The 27,384-nt window shown below is 43.0% G+C and overlaps 1 protein-coding gene, 1 long non-coding RNA gene and 1 other non-coding gene across 5 annotated transcripts in view; 1 reads left to right on the top strand and 2 right to left on the bottom strand.

The window, feature by feature from the left end:
* Positions 1-12,680, bottom strand: part of CLPB (ClpB family mitochondrial disaggregase) — a 165,643-nt gene extending 152,963 nt beyond the window's left edge. For 2 of the 3 annotated variants that reach the window (XM_059708558.1, XM_059708557.1), the window contains exons 1-2: positions 12,196-12,680; positions 8,411-8,462 (exon numbers count right to left, since the gene is read on the bottom strand). In XM_059708558.1, the coding sequence (XP_059564541.1) occupies positions 8,411-8,462; positions 12,196-12,598 (455 nt within the window). In that variant the 5' untranslated portion in view covers positions 12,599-12,680. The remainder of the gene's footprint in view (positions 1-8,410; positions 8,463-12,195) is intronic. The other variant, XM_059708556.1, reaches the window with a different exon arrangement.
* Positions 12,681-13,711: 1,031 nt separating this feature from the next.
* On the top strand, positions 13,712-13,818 carry LOC132242363 (U6 spliceosomal RNA). The gene has a single exon (XR_009454568.1). It is a non-coding gene; the product is annotated as a U6 spliceosomal RNA (small nuclear RNA).
* A 729-nt stretch (positions 13,819-14,547) lies between these two features.
* Positions 14,548-27,384, bottom strand: part of LOC132240839 (uncharacterized) — a 31,577-nt gene continuing 18,740 nt past the window's right edge. The window contains exons 3-4 of the long non-coding RNA XR_009454413.1: positions 15,528-15,579; positions 14,548-14,747 (exon numbers count right to left, since the gene is read on the bottom strand). This is a non-coding gene — a long non-coding RNA (uncharacterized LOC132240839). The remainder of the gene's footprint in view (positions 14,748-15,527; positions 15,580-27,384) is intronic.

Raw genomic sequence — 27,384 nt, 5'->3', positions numbered from 1 at the left:
TAACCAAGGAGGTAAGTGACCCGTACTCAGAAATTACAAGATACTGAAGAAATTGAAGAAGACACAAATAAATGGAACTATATACCATACTCATGGATAGGAAGAATTAACATAATTAAAAAGTCCATTCTACCCATAGCAATCTATAGATTCAACACAATTCCTACCAAAATACCAATGGCATATTTCAAAGAACTAGAACAAATAATCCTGAAATTTATATGGAACCACAAAAGATCCCAAATAGCCAAAGCAATCTTGAGAAAGAATAAAGTTGGCGGTATCATGCTACCTGATATTAAACTATACTACAAGGCCATAGTAATCAAAACTGCATGGTACTGGCATAAAAACAGACATATAGATCAATGAAACAGAATAGAGAGCCCAGAAATAAACCCATGCCTATTTGGTCAATTAATATTTGACAAAGGAGGCAAGAACATACAATGGGGTCTATTCAACAAATGGTGTTGGGAAAATTGGACAGATACATGCAAAAATTAAACCAGACCACCATCTTACACTGTATATAAGAATAAACTCAAAATGGATTAAAGACTTAAATGTAAGACTCAAAATCATAAAACTCCTAGAAGAAAACATAGGCAGTAAAAGCTCTGACATTTCTCTTAACAATATTTTTTTCTGATATATCGCTCCTCAGGCAAGGGAAACAAAGAAAAAAAATAAACAAAATGGAAATACATCCAACTAAAAAGTTTTGCACAGCAAAGGAAAACATCAATAAAATGAAAAGACAACCCACTGAATGGAAGAATATATTCGTCAATAATACATCTGACAAGGAGTTAATATCCAAATTGAAGAACTTATTCAACTCAACAGCAAAAAAAACCCCTAAACAATCCAATTAAAAATGGGCAGAGGACCTGAATAGACATTTTTTCAAAGAGGACAGGCAGCTGACCAATAGATATATGAAAAGATGTTCAATGTCACTAAGATATGCAATTATCACTTCACAACAGTCAGAATGGCTATCATCAATAAATCAACAAACAAGTGTTAGCAAGGATGAGAAGAAAAGGGAAAGCTTGTACACTGTAGGTGGGAATGCAGATTGGTGCAGCCACTATAAAAATAGTATGGAAGGTCCTCAAAAATTAAAAATGGAACTGCCTTATGATCCAGCAATTCTACTTCTGGCTATACATCCAAAGAAACCCAAAACATTAACTGGAAAGAATATATACACCCCTATGTCCATCGCAGTGTTATTTACAATAGCCAAGATATGGAAGCAATCCAAGTGCCCATCAACAGACAAGTAGATTAAAAAGCTGTGGTACATATATACAATGGAATATTACCTGGCCATTAAAAAAGAATGAAATCTTACCATTTGTGATAGCATGGATGGACCTAGCGGGTATTATGCTGAGATAAGTCAGTCAGAGAAGCCAAATGCCATATGATTTCACTTATGTGTGGAATCTAAAGACTTAATGGATTAAAGACTTAAATGTAAGACCCAAAATCATAAAACTCCTAGAAGAAAACATAGGCAGTAAAAGCTCTGACATTTCTCTTATAAACGAACAATCAAAACAGAAACAGACTCATAGATACAGAGAACAGACTAATGTTTGCCAGAGGAGTGGGGGCTTAGGGGACTCGATGGCAAACATGAAGGAATTAAGTACAAATTGGTAGTAACAATAGTCATGGGATCTAAAGTACAGCATAGGGAATATAGCCAATAATATTGTAATAAACTATGTATGGTGCCAGGTGGATACTAGAAATATTGGGGGGTGGAGGATACTTTGTAAAGTATGATTAACTAACCACCATGCTGTACCCCTGAAACAAATACAAAATAATATCAAATGTAAACTGTAATAGAAAAATGAAATTAAAAATAAATAAAATTACAGATCTAAATCATGTCACCATGTCTTTCTCTCCCTCTCTCTCTCTCTCTCTCTCTCTCTCTCTCTCTCTCTCTCACACACACACACACACCGGCTTAAAATTCTTCAATGGTTACCCACTGCTGTTAGTAAAAATAAAACTAAACATCATTAACATGGCTTACAGAACCAATGTGGTATGGTCCCTCCCAAACACAACCTCTCCAGTCCCTTCAATCACTAACCTATTTTGTGTCTCTATGGATTGTCTATCTGGGTATTTTATATAAATTGAATAATATAATATGTGGTCTTTTGTGCCTGGCTTCTTTCACTTAGCGTCATGCCTTTAAAGTTCAGTCATATTGTAGCATATATCAGTGCTTTATTCCTTAGCATTGATGAATAATTACTCCACTGAACAGCTATATCATGTTTTTTATTTATCCATTCGTTAATGGACTTTGGAATTATTTCCCTCTTTGGGCTATCCTATATAATAATCGCCTAATATGCAAATTGACCAAACAGCAGAACGACCGCTGGAATGACCGGTCGGTATGATGCACACTGACCACCGGGGGGCAGATGCTCAATGCAGGAGCTGCCCCTAGCCCACAGGCCCCAGGCTGGCCAAGGCAGGTGCCAGCAGGCCCTGCCCCGGCAATCGCCCTGCCAGTCACCCCACAGATCGGCTCTGATCACCAGCCAGGCCTAGGGACCCTACCCATGCACGAATTTCACGCATCGGGCCTCTAGGTATGAATAATGCAGCTAAAAAATAATGCTGCTATGAACATTAATATACAAGTACTGGTATATACTGGTGTACTAGAAGCAGACTTGTTGTGTCATAAGGTAACTCTATGTTTAACATTTTGGGGAAACACCAACTGAATTCTAAAGCAGTCAACACCATTTCACACTCCCACCAGCAATATATGAAGGTTCCAATTTCTCCACATCCTCATACACTTGCTATTACCTGTCTTTCTGATTATAACCATCATAAACAGGAATGAAGTGGTTTTAGTTAGCATTTCCCTAATGACTAATGATGTTGAACATCTTTTCACATGCTTATTTGTCATTTGAATATCTTCTTTGGAGAAATGTCTAATCAGATCCTTTGTCCATTTTTAAATTGGATTATCTTTTTTATTATTGAATTTTAAGCATTTTTTATATATTCTGGAAACAAATCTCTTATCAGATATATGATTTGCAAATATTGTCTCCCATTCTATAGAAGAGTCTTCATTTTCTTGAAGATACCCTTTGAACACAGAAGTTTTTAATTTGAATGAAGTCCAACTTATCTATTCCTATGTTTTCTTCTAAGCGTTTTATACTCTTAGCTCTTACATTTAGGTCTATGATCCATTTTGAGTTAACTTTTGTGTATGGGTGAGGTAGGGCTCCAATTGCATTTTTTTGTACATTGATATCCAGTTGTCCCAGCACCACTTATTGAAAAGACAAATTGTACTAATTTTGAAATACATATTATAACTGCATAATCAGTCATCTAGCTCTCAGTTAGACTGTAAGTACCAAGAGGGCAGGGACTGAACCAATCTTGTTCACTACTATATCTCCAGCACTCAGCCTAATGTCTAGCTCCTAATAAGCACTCATAAATATTGGTTGAAATAATAATTTTATTATTAATAATAAACACTACAGTTCTATGCATTATAGGCATTATCATCTTCCATGTTATTTAATTATTTAGGCTCATAGAAGTTAGGCAATGTGTGCCTTGTATTACTGGTTCTCAATTTTTTACTCAGATGCTCCCTCCTCACCTAGGAAGGGGGTTAGTGAGCTCCTCCAGGGAAGGGATTGCTTCTCCTTCCTCATTTTATTGCCATCGACACAAATTCAATTTAGGGCTAGGCACAGGGGCAGGCTAGACAGATGAGCAACTGTGGGACAAATGGACAATGCCCTCCAGGACCAGGTCCCTCCTAGGCTAGAATGTGATCCAGCAACAGTATGTAATTTCCCCCTCTCCATCACACAACCTCCTAGGCTGTTTCTTACCTTGGTGATGCCACTCATGCTGACCCCTTTGCCTGGAATGCATTCCCTTTTCTATTTATTAAGCCCAACTGATATTTTAAGACTCTAATTAGGTGCCATTTCCTCTAGGACGCTTTCTCTGGTCCCCCAGATTGGTCAGGGGCATGGTCTGGCCTCCTGTCTTTCAGCACTGACGATACTATGTTGTTATAGTCTTTCCTAGTCTCCTTCAAGGACAGGAGTCATGGCTGGTCAGTTGTCGCGTGTCAAGCATATGACCCAGCATGACCAGTGCTCAGTAAATTTTGTCAAATGAACAAATAAATCCTGGAGAGAAAGGGCAGACAGTTTGAAGTCCAGGTTTTATACCATCAGGCTTCTTCATTAGAAAATATTGGGGCTCAGGAAGGGGTAAATGGGAGGAAAAGGGAGACATCTATAATACTATCAATAAAATATATATATATTTTTAAATAAATAATAAAATGAAAATTTTGGGGCTGACAAACACCCGAGTTAAGGACTCAGCAGAGGCCCAGCTCCCTGCCGGGAGAAGGGAAATGGGCAGGGGTGTTGTCTTTCACCCAAGTTTGTTCTGAAAGAAATGTGATCTCCTTTCGAAGAGGAAGAACAGGAGGCCTCACTTCTCCCAGCCCTGATAGCTCCTCACATGGCTCAGCCTGAGCCTGGACAGATGTGCCTTCAGTCTACCCTGTGCCCTGGTTTCGGGTGAATAGTTCCTCAGTCTAGAAGCCAGGCTCAGGTTTAGGCTGAGCCCAGGAACAGGCCACCTGCTCATGCTGCTGACAGGTGAAACAGGATCCAGGACCGGTTTTCACTTCTGAAGAGCTGAATACACAAGGTTTAAGTGCCCCTGGAGAAGGAAGAAAGGAAGAGAGAAGGGAAGAGGAAGGATCCAGCCTCCCTCTGATATAGCCAATGGGAGTATGGAAATTAGACTCTGGGCTGCCTGTTTCAGAAAAGTCAGTAAAAAGCAACTTTCCCTGAGTTCTGCTGTGTTAGAGAATACGGGAACTAACTGCCCCTGCCATGGGGAGGCACACATACAGTGGCTTAAGGTGAAGGCTGGCTTGCAAACTTATTAATATAAAGAACAGAGCATGGCAAGTGGCAGATACTGCCGGGTCCCGTTAGCCAGGCAAGCCCAAACCACACACATTTACCTAGCTCCACATAAAGCAGGTCAATAGTACCTGCAGGTCAGGGCATCTATCCAGAGCTCTTGGCTTCATCATCTCAAACTCTATGAGGATTCCTGACCTGTTCCTAATTAAGTCGGCATGCGAACCTCGCTGGTTTTCCTGACATTCAGCCCTACTTCTCTCACCTAACTTCCAACTTCGCTTCTAGAAAAGGATTCTCTCCTACACGCTGGCACATCCTTTCCTAGATGACACTCATTTTCTCCCAGCCCAGGAGGTGTGGGGCAAAGGAAGCGGTGATCATACCCAGTTGAGAGGAGTCAAGGAAGGTCTCACAAGGAACGCAGCACTTGAGCTGAACCTAGAAGGCTAGGTTTAAGCAGAGGATGAGGAACAGAAAGTAGGGAGGGCCGAGGGTCCAAGATCTATAGCTTCTCGAATGCCCTTAAGAAGAGAATGAAGCACCTTCCTCCTGAGCAGAAGAGCCTCAGGCTATTGCCCTTCATTATCCAGAGCTCTCCCAAGGCTCTGGGTCTGGGGATGGTAAGGGAACATTAAGGCAGAAACACACACAGCACAGAGCCACAGAGAGGTCAAGGGGGAAAGAAGGGTAGAGGGCAATATTGTCCACCAGATCTGAGTTTTATTCCAAATACTGTATCACTGACCACACTGATCATACATATGGTGACCCAACCATGCATAAACTGTGTAAGTTTTTGGTTTTTAATTGAGAATGACTCTATCCTGCTATAGGCAGGTCTGTTGGGCAAAGCTAAGGCTAGGACAGGCAGAGGAAGAAATTAAGAGTAGTGTGAAGCACCTATGCAAAGTCTAGGTCATAGAAAAGTTGAATAAAGACCTGCTGTAAGAATTCAAGAAAGTTTCCTTCCAGCAAGGATGATCTGACGCTCACCCTCACCTCTAGGCTTAGCTCTATTAGCAGGAATAACTGTAATTGGTAGGTTACATGTCTGTTTCCTTGAAACCAGGGCCAGGGTCACACACATACCCATCTCTAGTGCCTAGCAAAGGTCCACTCATTCATTCATATGCAGGAACTGCTTGGGGTTAGAAGGAGAAGAATGTCCTAATTCAGGCCTTCATCACCTTGAATTTATCTTACTAAAACAGCCTTTTAACAGATCTGCTTTTAGCCCTTGCCCAATTCAATTTACCCTTCACCCTTCTGAATGACCCTAACTGGGCAATTTCCCTGCTCAAAACTTCCCATGTCTCCCCAGTGATCATAAGATAAAAATTCGAAACACGCCATAACCGGTTTGGCTCAGTGGATAGAGCGTCGGCCTGCGGACTCAAGGGTCCCAGGTTCGATTCCAGTCAAGGGCATGTACCTTGGTTGCGGGCACATCCCCAGTAGGAGGTGTGCAGGAGGCAGCTGATAGATGTTTCTCTCTCATCGATGTTTCTAACTCTCTATCCCCCTTCCTTCCTCTCTGTAAAACAATCAATAAAATATATTTAAAAAAAAAAATTCGAAACTCCTTCGTGGGCATTCCAGCTTCTCTCAAATCATCTCCCTCTTTCCCAACCCTGCAACTTTGCACAAACACCACCAGAGTAGCAGCAGCATTACACCAGGCCAGCAGCCAGCCAGCATCTTCTTCCCCTGCCTTTGCTCAGTTTGTCCCCTGCTCTTTGCTTCTGGGAAGGAGGGGGGAGAGCGAGAGGGAGACTCTCATGCTGAAGGGCAGGGTTCCACACAAATGGTGAAGAAAGATTCTGAGTCATCACAACCAAGAGAGATGGGCAAGAGGAGGCAGGGGAAAAGCAGGCTAGAGACTGGAAACACACATGAAAGGTCCCTAAAGGCCAAATCCACAAAGACAAGAATGAATGTTGCTGAATCACACATGCACCATAAATCCCATCACTTTTTCTTTTCTTTGGGCAGGTGATTGTTTTAGAAAAATGTTGAAAGAGCTAAAATAATCAACACATGGGGGCTCAATGCGATAGGGCAAACTCAGCCTGCCTGGCTGATGGCAGAAAGGTGGAGTCACAGCATAGCTGCTCTGCAATCGCGCTGCCTACAGTGGGTTGCCAGAGAGAAGCAGAAGCCTGGCAGCCCTTAGCAGTTACCAACAGGTGATTCCAGGGTCAGCACAAGCCTGAGAGGGGGGGCTTGGCCAGTCCCACACCCACCCCTCCCTGGTACTGCAGAAGGAAGCGAGGCTCATCTGTTTCTGGGGGAATGAAGATGCCACGCACAGCCTGCAGTTATGAATGGCTCTTATAACAACAAGCTGACATCTGTGCTCAGTTTTTAAGATGCATCATTGCATGTTTATTAAACTATTGCTCTATCATATTTATTAAGCTACGGAACAACTCCCAGCCCATACTTCCAAAAGTGGTTTATTAAAAACTAAGCCTTGAACATTAATACTCAAAAGCACCCTTGAGAATCAATAATGCTGCAGATAAAATGAAAGGGAATCAAAGCAGTAAGTCTTGGTGGGGGCTGTAGCTGCCTTTCAAGACTTTCTCGTATGTTCAGGCAGCTGGAGTGGGGAAGGACATGAAGAGTATGTGGAACTGGGTGCAGGGCTAGCCACCCCAAGAACCAGACTTCCTGTCTAAAATGTGGACTTGGCAGTATGGAAGGGAGAGTGTCCTATGGCCAAATAATTCTATGCAAAGGGGGGGGGGGGGTGGCCAAGATTAGGTCCAGTGAGTGCCACTAGTTTCATCAAGAATAAAACCCCTGCCCCCTAGTCTCATACTGATGCCCTATGCTGGCCCAATCTGAGCATCCATCCTGGACACAGACTCTGCCCTGCTCCTGGTACCAGGCTGATCTCTAAGTTGAGTCCTGCCCCTGCCCAAGAACAAGCCTCAGATCTAACAGGCCAGTGGTCATTAGGGGCCCAGCTGAGCAGGGAGACTGGAGAAACGCAATCAGCCCAAGAGCAGAGGCCCATCATGTGCACCCCAGGCTTTTCTAGCCCCAGAAAACGTGTCAGAAAGGTATCTTCCAGCTTCTTCCCAAATCCCCAAGCCTCTCCATGGGTGCCCACCTGCACCCCATTAAGGCAACAAGCACTAACACCTGGCCAGTTCTACAAAGAAACAAGAACAAATTACTGTAGAAGATGCAGTGAAGAACCCATAGGATGCAAAGGGGACTACAAACAATGCCCCGTGAAGAACAAAACAGTAGAAGGATTCAGGAGCGTTTGGGGTCAGAAGAAAGGAAACAGAGCTCCAAAAGGAAGCCCAAGTGACTCTGTGACTACAGAATTTAATTCCCAGCTTAGTGTGAGATTCCTCCAAGGCAGCCATCTTCTGTGGGGGAGAACAGGCCTGGGGTTTGACACTCACCTGCTGACTTCTTGAACATTGTTGGCTCGAGCAGCTTCCATCAGGGCTGCATCTGTAGAGAGACAGGGCGCTGGTCAGACCTACTCCTCAGGTCAGCTTAGAGGGCCCAGTAAAACAGTGAAAGTAGAAGCACTTCAGAAACATGGGCTTTAACAAGAGAAATGATGCCAAGATAGAGGCATACCTCAGAAATATTATGAGTTCCGTTCTAGACCACAGCAGTAAAGCACACATCGCAATAAAGTGAGCCGTACTATTTTTTTGTAATGAACACCTATCTGAAGCACAATAAAGTGAGTGCAATAAAACAAGGTATGCCTGTAGGTAAAGAAAAGGCTAATCAGCCCATGCCCACATGTTAACTTGTCTTCCACATCTATTACACAGCCAAACTCTTATTTTTTTATTTTTATTTTTATTTTTTTTATTATTAGTTAAGGTATTACAAATGTGTCCTCATCCCCCCCATTAACCCCCAACCTCCCCCCCGCCGCCCCACACACTCATGCTCCCATCCCCCTGTTGTCCATGTCCATTGGTTTGGCTTATATACATGTATACAAGTCCTTCGGTTGATCTCTTCCCCTTACCCCCGCCCTCCCCTACTTTCCTTCTGGGGATTGATAGCCTGATCGCTGTTTCTCAGTCTTTGGAACAGAGCCAAACTCTTACCTCCTCTCATCACACAGGTGATCCCAGGACAGGGCTAGCACAAGTGCTGCCAGTGAATGATAAATGCTCACTGTGCGAATTCCTTCACTCCCCTCTACTAGTAGCTATCAAGCTCTCTGTTTTACATGATTATCATTATCAGTCATTCCCCTACCTTGCCCACTTTCTCTCTAACTCATTTCTTAGCCTAGTTTTGAATCTTGATGTCATAGGTCACACATCCAGAGGGAGGGTCAGGATGGGGAGGAGCAGGAAGGAGTGTGGGCCCTTCTGAGAGCAGAGAGAGCGCCAACCAGGAGTCGGGAAGCCTGGCTTCTACACACTCTGCCCCCTACTCACCATGTGCTGTGGCAGCCTCTTTCCCTCTCGACCCCAGCCTCCCTGACTGTAAAGCAGAGGCAATAAAACCCTTGCCCTGCCAGCCTCACAGGATGCTGAGAAAATGAAATGATGGTTGGAAAATCTGCACACTCCCCAGTGCCAAGCCCACCAAAGCGAGACCCAAAGCACAGGGTTCAGATCTTGAGGAATTACCTAGCAGAAAAGCTAAGCTGGCCTCCCCTGGGCAGCCTGCAGGCTGCTGGCACCACCTTGTGGCCACAAAGAAAACTTGTTTAGCTGGAAACAAATCTCAAAAGACAACAGAAGCACTTTCTTTCTTTCTTTTTTTCAAATACCAAGTGCCTGGGGAGTCCTCTGTGCCCAGCCTGGTTCTGAGATCCATTATTGAACACGGGACGAACTCAGGCCCAGTCCTGCCTCAGAGAGTTCTCAGTCCAGCCAAGAGACTGACCCACTGCAACAAGAAGAGGCACTGGAGCAGGGGAGAAAACGGGATCTGGACATACACAGACATGGGCTCCCACCACACCTCTGCCATTTACTTGTCGTACCACTTGGCCAACTCAGCTAACCTCCTGAGCCTCAGTTTCCTTATCCGTACACCAAAGATAATATAGCCACCTGAACGAGCACATGTAAACCAGTTCTGTGGTTCAGACATTAGTGCCTCCACCCACCAACCACAGACTACAGGGCCAGGTCTTTCCTGGTTATCTTCCCTAAGCACATGCCCAGGCAGCCCCCAGCTGGAACGGAAACAAGCCTTCTTCAGAGATGGCTATATTTTCTCTTCCCTCCCTCTGCAGAAAGAATTGGCTTCTGCAGTCACAGAGGAAAAGAAGAATGAGCCGAAATTAGAACCCAGGCCTCCTGGCTCCTACAGGGTACAGTTTCTATCACACTGCACTGAGGGCCTGAGTTTACAACTCCAAGTCAGGGGACAGGGTAGCCAGTAAGTCAGATGGTTGGAAATGATCGTGGTTTTGGTCATTATCTCTTTTGGTAAGTGGACTCTGGTTTCCTTGCTGGGGTTCACATGCCACAAAGTCCAGTCTAGAGCCCCCAAGCACTTCTAAAAGGCAAGACTTGGGACACCTCCCCCTAATACTTCTAAACATACTGGTCTCAGGACATTCCCTGAGCTCGTGGCTCTCCAAGGCCTAAGGAGACATTCCAAACCATCCTGCATGACATGCAGGCCCCACTCCATCTGCTCTCACTTCACCCTAAAGACCCCCTGTTCTCCAGCCAGGCTGGCCACTCTGCCAGCTCCTGCACACACCATGCTAATGTGCGACTCCCACATCCTTGTTCCCTGAAGCTTCTGCATGGAATACAACCCAACTCAAGACACACTTACTGAGTACCTACTAAGTTCCAATACTATGGTGGACAATGTAAAGGTATTAAAGAAAGGAGCTGGTATCAACCTGAAAAAACCTCATGGAGGTCACAGTGAGACATTTTCATCTGTTGCCTCAGCCGTCAGAATGCAAATTCAAATTCCCCATCCTCCAGGGATCTCCAATCTTCCAGGAAAGCTTTCCTGACTCTGTTGGTCCTCTGATCCCCCAACTACATATAGTCAGACCACTCACCAGACCCACAAGCCTCACTGCCTGCAATGTCTCCTTAACTAATTTTGTGCCCAAAACTAGATACACTGAGAGTATCCAAAAAATTGCGGAAAGTGATAGAATCATAGCATGCCTAAGCTAGAAGAGCCCTTAGAGCTCTACGTCAGCATCCTCATACTGTCGGGTGAAGAAACAGAGGACCAGAGAGGAGGAGCAAGAGCCCAAAGTCACAATGGGAGTTAGAGGGAGAACCAAAACAAGGCCCCAGCTGTGCTTACTCCCAGTCCAAGGCCTTGCCTTTACAGCTGCTGAGTAAACAGATGTCGGGACAGCCCCCCCTTACTCCAGTCTCAGAGCTGGGAATGCATGTAATCCATGGACACCCTGCCTCAGGCTCCCCGGTGAGGAACAACTGAGACCCTGAGTGGTTGGACTCATGTCTGGCTCTTTGCCCGCTCTCCCAGTACCTGCTTAGCTCCACGCACCCAGGTGAGATGCCCACCGGGGTCAGCCAGCCCCCATGGTTGCTTTGGGTCCCTACAGAGCCAACTTCCTAGTCTTCCTTCTCCTGCCAACTGGCCCACATGGCAAGCTCTCTTCATGCCTGAGACCAGGCATAGCAAAACCCTGATGGACAGACCCAGGCTGCTGAACGCCAAGACAGAGAAAATGACAACACTGTAAAAGTACTGAGAAGTAACCTTTCGCTGTATAAGTGGGGAAACTGAAGCCAGAGAGGTGCAAGCGATGAGCGGTGGCAAAGCTGGCCATTGAAACCAAGTCTTTTCCCCTTCTTAGGCCATCTGAGGGGGTAAACCTCTCTAAACCATTTAGCGGTTGCCCTCAAAACACACCGCAGTTTCCCCGAGACCTCTTAAAAGAGGAATCGGGCCAGGCAGAATATTCGAGAATTAAATGACCATGCTCTAATTTTAGAGGTTTAGTCCGATGCTCCCTTTATACAGATGGACAAAGTGATGCCCCAAGAAGGGAGGCGGCACTACGCTGGAAATGATGCAACTCGGAGGCACCGAGCTCTCCCAGTGCAAACTCTACCCCCGTGACAATGTCTGGGTCCCTCCAGGACTGAGACTCCGCTGCTCTAAAGCTATAAGCAACTCCCACCCTCCAAAGACAGTCAAGACACTCCTCCCGCCTCTCCCTTCCTGGACCCCAGATTGTCCCGATAATCACCCTTGTTGGACGGGCTCTTGCTGTAACAGTGAACCACCAGCGCCGTGGCCAGGGCCCACATGCCCAGTCTGCCTCTGGTGGGGACCCCATTCCAGCAGTTCTGTCCGGGGAGTGTGTCTTCGGGGCCAGGAAGGCGTCCCCATGTGGCGGCTGCGAGGCACTGGGTCTCCGTGCGTCTTCCCTGGCGCCCCCCGGTGGCTGCCCCTCTTCGGGTGAGCGAGGCCAGCGATGTTCCAGGACGCCCCCCGATGGCCGCCCTTAGCCACTGCGGCTCCCCGCAGCCCCCGGTGGTCACACTCCGGCCGGAGGGACCTCGGTGGCTCCCGAGTGATGGAGACCTAAGCAGATGGAGGAGGAGCCGCGGCGCCAGCGCTGTTCTCCTTAACACCAGGGCCCCCAGCATCGTGACAGCTGCTTGGATAACCCCCTGGTGCCGGCCCCTGTGCTGGCCACGTCCAACATGGCTGCCGCGGCGCGTTCGAAGACGCCGCGAACAGGGTGGAATTCCGCACTACCTCACGGGAGTGGTAGTCCACAGCTCTACGAGAGCTTTCCGCAACTGGAGGACGAATAGACTACAATTCCCAGAAAGCTGTGGAACTTGCGTCACAATGACTGCCGATTTACAGGAGCCCGGGGCATGCTGGGAAATGGAGTTCTGGCGGGGGGCGTGGTAAAAAAGCAAATACCTAGGTGGGGCGTGGGATTAAGATGCGAATCCCAGAGTATAATTCAAACACATAATTCAACTTCTGAGTAGTGTAACTTAAACAGGGATCTTCTGCAGACACTTTTTATGCTTATTTACTTTAGTCTATTTTTGAGATAGCTTTTCAAAAAGATGTCTAGGGTGATGGGTCCACTTGAACTAGGAATTCCTGTTAGTATATTCCTACACAGACTTCCTTTCGGTTGAAAAGTTGGCACCTAGTCTTGCTTTCTCAGTTGTGTTATTTGTTAACGGGCTTTCACATGGCTATCACATTTTATTCTTTTGGCAGCTGCGTGCGCGAGCTGGAGCGAGGATTATTTCCACCTACAGGGAAGGGGATTTAGGCTCGAAAGTGAAATAATTTGTCAATAAATTAAATAAAGCTCAAGTATTCTGATTCTGAGCCTAATCCTCTCCATAAACACCTCCTGTGCATCCTGGCCCTCTTTTTTCAGACTGAACTCACAGGCAGGCAAAGGTGGAAGCTCGTCTTGCCAGTCTTTTCTCTTACTCGGGCACTTCCTGTGGATCTCCACCCAAACCTCATATTATCAGAGCCTTCCCTAAGGATTCTGTTTAAAATAGCAATCCCTGCCCTGACTCATTTGGCTCAGTGGATAGAGCGTCAACCTGCAGACTCAAGGGTCCCAGGTTCGATTCAGGTCAAGGACAGGTATCTTGGTTGCAGGCACATCCCCAGTGGGGGGTATGCAGGAGGCAGCTGATTGATGTTTCTCTCTCATCAATGTTTCTAACTCTCTATCCCTCTCCCTTCTCTCTGTAAAAAATAAAATAGCAATCCCTGTGCTCGCTTGGGCAGCACATATACTACAATTGGAACGATACAGAGAAGATTAGCATGGCCCCTACTCAAGGATGACGCGCAAATTCATGAAGCATTCCAAAATTTAAAATAATTAATTAAAAATATAATAAAATAAAATAGTAATCCCCTTCCCCCTATCCTTCTTATCCTAATTTTTTTCCACAGCATCTACCAGCTGATGTACTAAATACTATGTATTTGTTCTATTGTCTTTATCCATGATACAGGGACTTTGTTTTTTCATTCATATCACTCCATCCAGAACAATGGCTGGAACAAAAAGGTTCTCAATAAATATTCCGTCAGTGAATGGATTACTCTTACCTTATTAGCGTGGGGGGGGGGGATGAATATGAGATTTAGAGTACAGGCAGCCCTGGATTTCAATTTTGACTCTTGCATTTACTACATGTGTGATTTTGGACAAATTTCTTTACCTTTCTGATTGTTGATTTCCTCATTATTATCAAAGATAATACCTACCTTCAAGACAGTTGCATGTATTAAATGAGAAAACATGTTAGACCTATGTTAAATGAGATAATAGGTAGACCACCACCATCCCTTGCTCACAGTAGGTCTTCAAGAAATTGTGACTATCATACTACCTACTCTAGGGGTGCACTGGATTCCCTACTCTAAACTTTTGTTTTGTTTTGTTTTGTTTTGTTAATCCTGACCCAAGGATATTTTTTCCATGGATTATTAGTGAGAGTGAAAGGAAGGGGGAAGAGAGAGAGAGAAACAGAGAGAGAAAGAGAGAGAAATCAACGTGAGAGAGAACACATAGATTGGTTGCCTCTGGCATGTGCGCTTACTAGGGCTGGGGATCAAACCCAAAACCAGATATGTGCCTCTAACCTTTGACGGGGAATCTAACCCTCCTCCCTTCCAAACGCGGGCTGACACTCCAACCACTGAGAAATACTGGCCAGGGCCCTTACTCTAAACTTCTTGAGGACAGGGATGGAATTTCTCATTTCTCCATCCCTTTGTAAGACACTCAGCAAATAGCTGTTGAATAAATGAATACATATTTTAAAATTATTTAATAGCCAAAGCATTTTGACCTCCCTATTTTAAGAGATTCCCAAGATATCCTGTCTTGTTAGCCACTCTATTCACTATACCAGCCTCACTTTCCCTGTATTCTTAGAATACTTCTGCCTGCCAATTTAGGGTTGGTCAGAGCAGCAAGAGTGGTCTTTGAGCTACCACTACCAGGTGAGTCAAGATAGTGCATCTGAGTATTTAGGTAAAAATCACCAGTAATAATGTGCTGAAGACACATTCCAGGGGTCCTTCAGTTTACTTAGTACCACATAATTTTCAAAGTACAGACCCATTGATCCTCTCATTTGATTTTCACAAATAACATCCATAAAGGGTGCAAGGCAGGGTTAAATCACTGTCAGCATTTGGTAGGGAATACTGAGAGGTTAAATGACCCTGTCTGGCTGAGTGGGAAGTATGGGAATAACTATTAGAATCAGCCAGGACTCAGAGTAGATTCTAGATCTTCAATAACCAATTCAAAAACCCCTAGATCACATTGTTAACATTTTAAAAGATCTTCAACTCAGGGTGACTTCCTTTTGGTCTACACAGGAAGCAGGAATTTATATCAAGTTTCAGTTACCCTACCTTGGCCCTGAGCTTCTAGCACTTGGGTTGGGGGACAAAGAACTCCAGCTTCATTTAGTTTAAAATGAGGTGACTAGGGGATATTGGAGTGGGGTTTAGGAGAAGGCAGAAAGTGAAGGATCAATGAATGCAGTTTCTGTGGTTACCCACCTCTGGAGTAGAGTCAGAGGTCATTCTGTAGGCTTCTGAAGAAAACACTTCCCTGAAAAACAAAACAACACACATTTTTAAACAAATTACTAAATCATAGATAATGAGAGCTGGGTTTTCCTTTTTTGGAGGAAGAAGTTATAAATAAGGAAAAGAAAATGCTAAAATGAACCTTGTGGTATTGGATTAGAATTAGGGGTATCAGTATAAACTCACCCAAGCACTTTACACAAACAGAAGTTAGTAGCTACTGAATATTGACTGTTTATTCTGAGGCAGGCACCTTTTTTGAACAAGCTCGCCTACTCCTTACATTAACCCTTGAATTAAATACTGTTAGTATTCACAGTTTTGTCTGACTCAGAGCCCAAAGGTTTAGCCATTATACAGTTTGCTTTTCGGAGGAAGGAAACGTGTGTGTGTATATATATGTGTGTTGGGGTATGTGTGAAAAATATTCTGCATTATTTTTTTCTCAAAAACATTGCACACTTTCCTGCATAACAAATAGAAAATAGTGAATCTAATTTAATATTTTCCTGATGATCAAGGTTATTGCTATTGCAACAGATTTTTTTTTTTTGGTATCATATTGCAAATGTAGAAATCTTAGACTCTAATCCAAACCATGCTTGGAAAATATTTTGCTAAAAAATTCTCTTATCACCTTCTTTTCTTGTCATCTGTGTCTTTCCCATAGAATCAGAGTGTAGCATGTGGCCTTTGGGCAGAGCAACATAGCTACTTTTTTTACATTAAGAATAAGAATTGTATTTATGATAAACCTGCCATTTTATGTAAGTGGTGGAAAGATGAATTATTTAGTAAACAGTGTTGAGACAGCTGGTTGGCAAATTGGGAAAAAAATTAAATTGGATTTATATCTTACACCTTTCACCCAAATAAATTCATACTAAATCAGAAGATTTAAATGTGGGGGGGGGGGGGGGACCAGAAAAATGCTAAAATAAAACATAAAGTAATTTTTAAAAATAACGAGTAGGGAAACTTTCTAGGCATGACACAAAACTCAGAACCCACAATAGAAAAGATTGGTATATTTGACTCTACAAAAAACAATTCTAATGGGAAAATGTCATAAACAGTGAAGAATACAATGGACTAAGAAAAAAATATATTTGCATCACAGTGGTGAAGGGCAGAAATACAGAGAACTCCTATAAAATATGAAAAAGACCTAGAATACAGAAGATAAATGGACAGAGGCGACACCTTTGTGCGCAGTAAAGGATGGGGGTCCCAGGGGGTGAATTAGGAAAAGGGGTCCCCGTGCAGTATTTGTGGCTCGGTGAGCAGTGTGCGGCCAGGTTTCAGTTTCCACTTTCACAAACTGCATGTCCAAACTTAGCAGCCCCCAGCAAAGGACTTGACCAAGGAGCTCACAAGAAAACAACAAACAAACAAGCACAACACAAATTATATTTAAACATATGAAAATATGCTCAACAACATCTATAATAACAAATGTGCAAATTAAAATGGTAATGATCCATACCTTGCACTATATACAAAAAAATGACTTCAAAATGGATTATAGACCTAAATATAAAACCTAAAATTCTAGAAAAAAATATAGAGAAAAATCTTTGTGACTTTGCGTAAGGCCCACCTCAAAAAAAAAAAAAAAAAAAAAAAAAAAGGCAAATTGCACTTCATCAAAATAAAGAACGTTTGCTTCAAAAGCCTCTGTTAAGAGAATGGACAGGCCACAGAAGGGATCACTCTGAGGCATATCAGGTAGAAAAACTATCAAGGCACAGAACACATGTATTGTATATAATCACTGGTATTATTTGAAAACATATACATATTTATATTTTTGTAGTCATATATATTTAGGATATCTCTGGAAGGATAATAAAAATAGCTGTCCTTGGGGGAAGGGGGAATGAAATGGGACTGAGAGATGAGGGAAAGAAGTAAGGAGGGAGGGAAAGTTTTTCTTTTCACTGTATACAATTAAATCAACCAATCTCTATTATTTCTATATCAAATTCACTTTAGGTTAATTTTTGGCACCAGTTAGTAGGAGTACTTTTAATCTCAGACCGCCACATTATTTTTTCTCACATAGAAACACTGACATCTTGTGGATTTTTAAGATAATGCTGCTATTTAAAAAAATCTATTTATTTTCTAAATACAGTTGACCTACACTATTACATTCGTTTCAGGTGTACAACATAGTGGTTAGACATTTATATGCTTTACTAAGTGATCACCCTGATAAGTCTAGTACCCATCCCATACCAACATAGTTATTACAATATTATTGACTATATTCCCTTTGCTGTGGTACAGACACTTTGGAAGACAGTTTGGCAGTTTCCCATAAATTTAAATATAGTATAAGACTTAGCAGTTCCACTCCCAAAAGAAATGAAAAGTTATGTTCCCACAAACAAACAAACAAACAAACAAACAAACACCATGTGAACATTAATAATGGCTCTGAAACATGACTATATTGTTGGGAATGATTGATCCTAATTATCCTGCTGAGCTAGAGTAGCTGCCACAAAATGAGGGCAATGAAAATATCTAACAGTGAGGTTCAGTGGTGTCTCTCGGTGCTTCCATGCCTGGTAATAACGGTGAATGAGCAATTGCAGCAACCAGCGCCTGACAAGGGCCAGGCAGCCAAGAGCTCAGACTCCTGAGGGATGAAGGTCTGAGTCGTCCTACCACGCAGGCAAACTAGATAAGGGGAAGCCCTAGAATGGGGGTGGATAGAGGAGAAAGAGAACACTAACTGCCATTTTAGGGCAACTATCAGAATTGTAGATTGTTTCAATAATCCTGGTCTATGAAATCTTTTATCGAGGTTGCACTGGCTACTATCTTTAACAGAATGGAGTTAATGTGGGATGCAAGGGGATCTCCGTGGTGCAAGGAGTGACTGTCCCAGAGCCTATGGTGCCGGGTGTTGCATCTCCTTAGCTTACCTCTGATTTGAGCCATTAGTGTGGCTGAGAGTTCTTTGTGATTGCGAACTCATCTGGAGATGACAGCATCCCACCTCAAGCAGGAACCTGCTTACATCATCATTTAATATTTTCGTTTTTTTATATTTAGTTTCTACCAGAGCCCAGTGGCAAAGATTTGCTTTTCAAATGGAGAATAGGCAGCAGAAAGGGTATAGTTTTACTTCAAACGCCTAAGGGTCTGCACTGTGATTCTTCTAGTGGGTTTGAGGGAGGCTTCCCAGTCTCTTTTGCTGCAGACACGCCCCTTACACTTGAGTCTGCTGGATCTCAGACTTAAGCAGCAGGGCAGCGTGAACAACTGTGATCTGCTGCGCAGTGTTTTCTGGCTCTGGGGCCCAGTCATAACTGGCAGCCTTGGGACCACTTGGTAAATGGGTTTTAGCAACATGCTCCAATGTAGTATATGTCCAAAATCCAAACAGCCCCACCAAGTCCCAAAGTAGTATATGTCCTACCAAACTTTGTGCCTCTTTATTTATGACTAGAGGCCCGATGACCAAAAATTCGTGCAAGAGTACGCATTCCTTCCCCTGGCTGCCGGCACTGGCTTTCCTCCGGCACCTGGGATCCAGGCTTCCCTCCTCCTGCCACCTGCAGGCACCCAGGACCCGGGATTTCCTTCCTCCGGGCTGCCCACAGGCACCCAGGACTGCAAGCAGCTTCCCCCGGGCTGGGCCCCGACTTTATCAGGAAGGATGTCCAGAATGACGTCTGGTCTATCCAGTCTAATTAGCATATTACCCTTTTATTAGTATAGATGGTCAATGCAATGTGAAGCAATCTGCCCCTCGTTTTAAAAGCTCTATTTCAGCCCAGCCAGTGTGTCTCAGTGGTTGAGTGTCGACCTATGAACCAGGAGGTCACGGTTTGATTCTTGGTCGGGGCACATGCCTGGGTTGTGGGGCAGGCAGGAGGCAGCCAATCAATGATTTTCTCTCATCTTTGATGTTTCTTTTTTTTTTTTTTTATTGCTTAAAGTATTACAAAGGGTATTACATATGTATCCATTTTATCCCCCCGCCCTAGACAGTCCCCTAGCCTCCCCTATCCCCCAGTGTCTTATGTCCATTGGTTATGCTTATATGCATGCATACAAGTCCTTTAGTTGATCTCTTACCCCCCTACCTCCTGCCCCCCAACCCTCCCCGGCCTTCCCGCTGCAGTTTGACAATCTGTTTGAGGCAGCTCTGCCTCTGTATCTATTATTGTTCAAAAGTTTATAATGGTCTCTATTGTCCATGAATGAGTGAGATCATGTGGTATTTTTCCTTTATTGACTGGCTTATTTCACTTAGCATAATGCTCTCCAGTTCCATCCATGACGTTGCAAATGGTAAGAGTTCCTTCCTTTTTACAGCAGCATAGTATTCCATCGTGTAGATGTACCACGGTTTTCTAATCCATTCATCTACTGATGGACACTTAGGCTGTTTCCAGATCTTAGCTATGGTGAATTGTGCTGCTATGAACATAGGGGTGCATATATCCTTTCTGATTGGTGTTTCTGGTTTCTTGGGATATATTCCTAGAAGTGGGATCACAGGGTCAAATGGGAGTTCCATTTTCAGTTTTTTAAGGAAACTCCATACTGTCTTCCATAGTGGCTGCACCAGTCTGCATTCCCACCAGCAGTGCACAAGTGTTCCTTTTTCTCCACATCCTCTCCAGCACTTGTCGTTTGTTGATTTGTTGATGATAGCCAGTCTGACAGGTGTGAGATGGTACCTCATTGCTGTTTTGATTTGCATCTCTCGGATGATTAGTGACTTTGAGCATGTTTTCATATGTCTCTTGGCTTTTTGAATGTCCTCTTTTGAAAGGTGTCTATTTAGGTCCTTTGCCCATTTTTTGATTGGATTGTTTATCTTCCTTTTGTTAAGTTGTATGAGTTCCCTATAAATTTTGGAGATTAGGCCCTTATCAGATATGTCATTGGCAAATATGTTTTCCCACACAGTGGGTTTTCTCGTTGTTTTGTTGATGGTTTCTTTTGCTGTGCAGAAGCTTTTTATTTTGATGTAGTCCCATTTGTTCATTTTTTCTTTAGTTTCAAGTGCCCTAGGAGCTGTATCAGTGAAGAAATTGCTTCGGCATATGTCTGAGATTTTGTTGCCTTTGGATTCTTCTAGAATTTTTATGGTTTCCCGTCGTACATTTAAGTCCTTTATCCATTTTGAGTTTATTTTTGTGTATGGTGTAAGTTGGTGGTCTAGTTTCATTTTCTTGCATATATCTGTCCAATTTTCCCAGCACCATTTATTGAAGAGACTATCTTGGCTCCATTGTATGTTCTTGCCTCCTTTGTCAAATATTAATTGAGCATATTGGTTCGGGCCGATTTCTGGGGTCTCTATTCTATTCCATTGATCTATATGCCTATTCTTGTGCCAGTACCAGGCAGTTTTGAGAACAGTGGCTTTGTAATACAACTTGATATCTGGTATTGAGATCCCACCTACTTTGTTCTTTTTCAGGATTGCTGCAGCTATTCGGGGTCTTTTTTTATTCCAGATGAATTTTTGGAGAGTTCGTTCTAGATCTCTGAAGTATGCCGTTGGTATTTTAATGGGAAGTGCGTTGAATTTATAGATTGCTTTGGGTAGTATGGACATTTTAATGATGGTGAATCTACCAATCCATGAACACGGTATGTTCTTCCATCTGTTTATGTCTTCCTCTATATCTTTTTTCAACGTCCTGTAGTTTTCTGAGTAGAGGTCCTTTACCTCTTTAGTTAAATTTATTCCTAGGTAACTTAATTTTTTTGGTGCAATGGTAAATGGGATTGTTTTTATAATCTCTCTTTCTGAAAGTTCACTATTGGTGTATAGAAATGCCTCCGATTTCTTGGGGTTAATTTTGTATCCTGCTACATTGCCAAATTCATGTATTAAGTCTAGTAGCTTTTTGATGGAATCTCTAGGGTTTTGTATGTATAATATCATGTCGTCTGCAAATAAGGACAGTTTTACTTCCTCTTTTCCAATTTGGATGCCTTTTATTTCTTCTTCTTGCCGAATTGCAATGGCTAACACTTCCAGTACTATGTTGAACAGGAGTGGTGAGAGGGGGCATCCCTGTCTTGTTCCTGTTCTTAGGGGAAATGGTGTTAGTTTTTGTCCATTGAGTATGATGTTGGCTGTGGGCCTGTCATATATGGCTTTTATTATGTTGAGGTATGGTCCTTCTACTCCCACCTTGCTGAGAGTTTTTATCAAAAATGGGTGTTGAATTTTGTCAAATGCTTTTTCTGCATCAATTGATATGACCATGTGGTTTTTTCCTTTCAATTTGTTTATGTGATGTATCACGTTTATTGATTTGCGGATATTGTACCATCCTTGCATCCCTGGGATAAATCCTACTTGGTCATGGTGTATGATCTTTCTGATGTACTGCTGGATCCGATTTGCTAAGATTTTGTTGAGGATTTTGGCATTTATGTTCATGAGGGATATTGGCCTGTAATTCTCTTTCATTGTGTTGTCTTTACCTGGTTTTGGTATTAGGGTGATGCTGGCTTCATAGAATGAGCTTGGAAGTGTTCCTTCCTCTTGAATTTTTTGTAGTAGTCTGAGGAGGATAGGTTTTAGTTCTTCCTTGAATGTTTGGTAAAACTCCCCTGTGAAGCCATCTGGTCCTGGGCTTTTGTTTGATGGAAGCTTTTAGATGACTGCTTCAATTTCTTCCATAGTTATTGGCCTGTTGAGATTTTTAGATTCTTCCTGATTTTTGGAATGTTGTATTTTTCTAGGAATTTGTCCATTTCCTCCAGGTTGTCTAGTTTGTTGGAGTAGAGCTGTCCATAGTATTTTTTAACAATCATTTGTATTTCTGTGGGGTCTGTTGTTATTTCGCCTCTATCGTTTCTGATTTTATTTATTTGGGTCCTCTCTCTCTGGTTCTTGGTGAGTCTGGCTAGAGGTTTGTCAATCTTGTTTATCCTTTCAAAGAACCAGCTCTTGGTTTCATTGATTTTCTGTATTTTTTTTTGGTCTCTATGTCATTTATTTCTGCTCTAATCTTTATTATCTCCTTCCTTCTGCTCACTCTGGGGTTTTCTTGTTGCTCTCTTTCTAATTCTTTGAGTTGTAGAGTTAGATGATTTATTACCATTTTTTCTTGTTTTTTGAGATAGGCCTGTAGAGCTATAAACTTCCCTCTCAGGACTGCTTTCATTGTGTCCCATAGGTTTTGGATTGTTGTGTTTTCATTGTCATTAGTTTCCAGGATGTTTTTAATTTCTTCTTTGATCTCATTGGTAACCCAATCAATATTTAATAGCATGCTATTCAGCATCCAGGTGTTTGAGTATTTTGGGTTGTTTTTATTGTAGTTTATTTCTAATATTATGCCATCGTGGTCTGCGAAGACGCTTTTTATGATTTCAATCTTCTTGAATTTGGGGATACTTTGCTTGTGACCCAATATATGGTCTATTCTTGAATATGTCTTATGAGCATTTGAGTAGAATGTATATTCCCTGGCTTTGGGGTGAAGTGTTCTGAAGATGTCTATTAAGTCCATCTGATCTAGTGAGTCATTTAGGATTGCTGTATCTTTGCTGATTGTTTGTTTAGAGGGCTTATCCAGTGCTGTCAGTGGTGTATTAAAGTCTCCTACTATGATTGTATTGTTGTCGATCTCTCCTTTGATATCTTCCAGGAGTTTTTTTATGAATTTGGGTGCTCCTGCATTGGGTGCATATATGTTTACCAGGGTTATATCTTCTTGTTGTATTGATCCCTTTAGTATTATGAAGTGGCCTTCCTTATCTCTTGTTATGGCCTTCACTTTGAGGTCTATTTTGTCCGATATAAGTATTGCTACCCCAGCTTTCTTTTCCTTTCCATTTGCCTGAAAGATATTTTTCCATCCTTTCACTTTCAGTCTGTGTGAGTCCCTTCTAATGAGGTGGGTTTCTTGTAGACAGCAGATGTATGGGTCATGTTTTTTTATCCATTCACCCACTCGATGTCTTTTGTTTGGAGCATTTAGTCCGTTTACGTTTAAAGTTATTATTGAAAGGTACTTGTTTGTAGCCATTTCTTTTTTTGTGTGGCTGTTTTCTTTCTGAGCTTTTTATTTCTTCTTTTTATACCAGTCCCTTTAGCATTCCTTGCATTGCTGGCTTGGTGGTGACAAACTCCCTTAGCCTTTTTTTGTCTGTGAAGCTTCTTATTTCCCCTTCAAGTTTGAATGATAGCCTTGCTGGATAGAGTATTCTTGGATTCAGTCCTTTGCTTTGCATCACTTTGTAAATTTCAGTCCATTCTTTTCTGGCCTGATGTGTTTCTGTTGAGAAATCATTTGACAGTCTTATGGGAGATCCCTTGTATGTAACTTTCCGTCTCTCTCTTGCAGCCTGTAAGATTCTCTCTTTGTCCTGAACATTTGCCATGGTGATTATGATGTGTCTTGGTGTGGGTCTTTTCGGGTTCACCTTGTTTGGGACTCTCTGGGCTTGTGTGACTTTTTTCTTCCCCACCTCAGGAAAGTTTTCTGATATTATTTCTTCAAGTAGGTTTTCTAATCCTTGTTCATCCTTCTGTTGTTCTGGTACTCCTATTATTCGTATGTTGTTTCGTTTCATGTTGTCCCAAAGCTCCCTTAGGCTCTCCTCCTGTCTTTTAATTTTTTTCTCCAATTGCAGTACATTTTGGGTGTGTTTTGCTTCCTTGTCTTCTAATTCACTAATTCGGTCCTCCGCTTCTCCTAGTCTACTGTTGATACTTTCAATGGAGTTTTTCATTGCAGCTATATCACTCTTCATTTCTTCTTGGGTCTTACTTAAGTTGTTGATTTTTTCATCTGTTTCTTCTAGCTTCTTCCATATGTTATCTATTTTTTCATCTGTTTCTTCTAGCTTCTTCCATATGTTATCGATTTTTTCATCTGTTTCTTCTTGCTTCTTGGAGAGGTTGTCGATTTTTTCCTCCATCCGGTTTATGCACTCTAGGACCCTTATTCTGAATTCTTTATCTGTCATGTTGCATGCCTCTGTATTACTTAGTTGCTTTTCTGGAGAGTCCTCCTTCTCTTTCCTTTGGGGGTTTCTTTGTCTACCCATGTTTGATCTCACTGACATATCTAGATGTTGAGTCGTTCAGTGGTTGCTCCCTGGGTGGCAGTGACTCCTTGGTCTGTGGTTGCTCTTCGGGCGGTTGCGGTAGCAGCTGCTCTTCAGTTGGCAGCAGCTCCTCTGGTGGGTGCTGTTCACAGCTGTGGTGGCTCTTCTGGCTGGTGGGGCGAGGTTTCACGTACAGCTGCTGTTCCTCAGCAGAGGATGTGGTGCTCAGGAGGTTGCTGTTGCTTGGATCTGCAGCATTGATTTAAAGGCACAAAATACAACACAACAAGGCACCACGTACCAGGCACTATACACAAATATATTCACGATATTAATAACCCCAAATAAAGGTGACCACCTGAATTAAGAGAATTAGGGGATAAGGAAGAAGGAAGAGAAAAAGATAAAAGAAAAAAAAGAAAAGAAAAGTAGGGACCAAAAAAAAGGAGTGCAAAAATGAAATCGGGAAAAAGGAGGGGGGAAAATAAAAGCGAGAAAAGAAAAGAAAAAAAAAAGAGTGAAAAGAGAGAATGAAGTGGAAGAGGGGAAGAGACTTTTTATATGAGGAGAATACTCCTATAGAACAGCCATTAATCCCAACAAATTCCAGCAACAGCTCCCTGGATATGAATGCAAACTAGAAACAACCAATAATATAACGCTGAAAATAGAATGGAGAACACTAATCCCAAAATAAAATAAAGAGAAAATAAAATGGCACTTTAAAAAATGGTAAAATGGTAGCAGTAATAATACTGGTTAAAAAATAAGAAGGTAGTAATTAAAAGGGTAAAATCAGGTGATGGAAAAAGAAAAAAAAAAGAACAGAAAAAAAAAGGAAAAAAAATTGATTTCTTAGTTAAAAAGTGAAAAAAGAAAAAAAAAATGCAGTAGTGAAGGTCCTTCGGTTCTTCTATTCTTCAGTGTGGCTCGCCTTAGACCTTCCAGGTATTCAGGAGAGTGTTGAGTTTCCCTGCGATATACTGTTCCTCTGTGTTGTGAACCACAGTCCTTATTTTAAAGCAGGTCGCATTTATTTCCCAGACTGCCTTATTTTGTGTTTAGCAAAGAGTCAGTCAGTTTGTGGGTCAGCCTCTGGGTGGCAGTGTTCTGGGGTTGGCCTCTGGGGCTATAGGGCCTCTCTTTCCAGTGGAAGTTCACTGCCCAGAGCTGACTGCGTAATAGTTAGTTACCGGCGCTATGTTGTTGCTGGGATTGAAAATCCCTCTATAGGCCAGACCCTGTTAACTCCCAGGGACTGATCAGGTTATCTTAATCCTTGATCTCGTACAGGATGGAATCTGGGTGTGGCTGTGCTCCTTGCCTGGGGGCTGGGGGAAGGAGTCTCACTCTCCGGAGAGGATGGCTGCCCCAGTCCTGGGCTCAGGGGTGTCTCCGCACTCAATTCACTGCCACCTCTCCCGGCTCCCCCTCTCTCCCCAGTCTCTCCCCAGATTCCACTCCTCCGCACACTCTCCCTCTCTTCAGCACAAGTGAGTGTCTGTATCCGAAATGTCCCATGAACAGGATTCAGTGAAAACAAACAAACAAACGCCGGCCGCGGAAACGGGGAAGGCTTGGTTTCTGTAAGCTTCTTCTCTTACCGGGACTGCATGGTCAGGTCAGCTCTTCAGGCTGCCCCCTTTAGGCTCAGTCCTCCGTGATCACAGAACCCAGCTCTCAATTCCCCCGGCAGGGCAGGGCCAGGAATCCCGCGGTTCTCCTTTCCCCCCCCATCAGGGGCTGTGCCTGTCCCAAGGGACACAGCTGTCTGCCACGCGGTCTCCCTCCGACTCTCTGGGCTCAGAGGTCTGGCAAACTTTCCTGCCCAAATCCCTGGTTTTTTTACCTTTCCAGGGGAGTTCTGCTCTTCCCGGCTGCAAACCCTCTCACCAGCTGAGCAATTTCGCCAATTCGGTGTGGGTGTTTCTAGTTTCAGCTGCTCACTCCATTTGCTCCGGGACACGACGTGGGTCGCGTCTGCCTATATCGCCGCCATCTTGGTTCTCCTCCTCTCATCTTCATCATCTTTGATGTTTCTATCTCCCTCTCTGTTCCTCTCTGAGATCAATAAAAAATATTTTTTAAAAAATTTAAAATAAAACAAAAGCTCTATTTTAACATGCCCTTACAATTGGAGCCCTAGAAACTTCATCTGTGCATCAGATCCCTGAATGTACACAGGGTTTATCTCCCATTCTCTGGAATGCATGTGTTTTACCAAGGAATCTAGGATGCTTGCTACTTCCTGCGTAGGTCCAATTAGCATATTGTCATCAATGTAATAGTCCAACATGATGTTCTGAGGGATATCAAAATTTTCAAGATCCCCTCAGGCTATATTATGCCAGAGAGCAGGAGGTTGACATAGCCCTGAGGATAAAGGAATACAGCTGTCATGCCACACAAAGGCAGATTGCTTTTGGGCTGAAAAGAAAACATTTCCCAGATGCCCCGGTTTATATTGACTTGCTCCAATAAAGATAGCATATCCAGGTTGCAGCTGAAATTGAATTCGGTACCTGATTACCTTTCTAATACCCCACAGTCATTCTCCAAAATCCATTAAGCTTTTGCATCTGCCAAAAGGACAAATTAAATGGGATTGTAGGAGGAATAACTACTTTGTATCTTTTAAGCTCTGTTGGCAGTGCTAACGCAATTCCCTCAGGAATGCATTAACTATGGTGATGCTGGCGAAGAGGAGGGTTTTGTTTCCTCAGTAACTGGAAGACATAGGTCTGGGCAACCATAAGGTGGTAGAAGTAGGAGCCTTGAT

This window comes from Myotis daubentonii, chromosome 9, assembly GCF_963259705.1.
Source record: "Myotis daubentonii chromosome 9, mMyoDau2.1, whole genome shotgun sequence".
Lineage (NCBI taxonomy): Eukaryota > Metazoa > Chordata > Mammalia > Chiroptera > Vespertilionidae > Myotis > Myotis daubentonii.
This window is presented reverse-complemented; position numbering and strand designations above follow the sequence as displayed.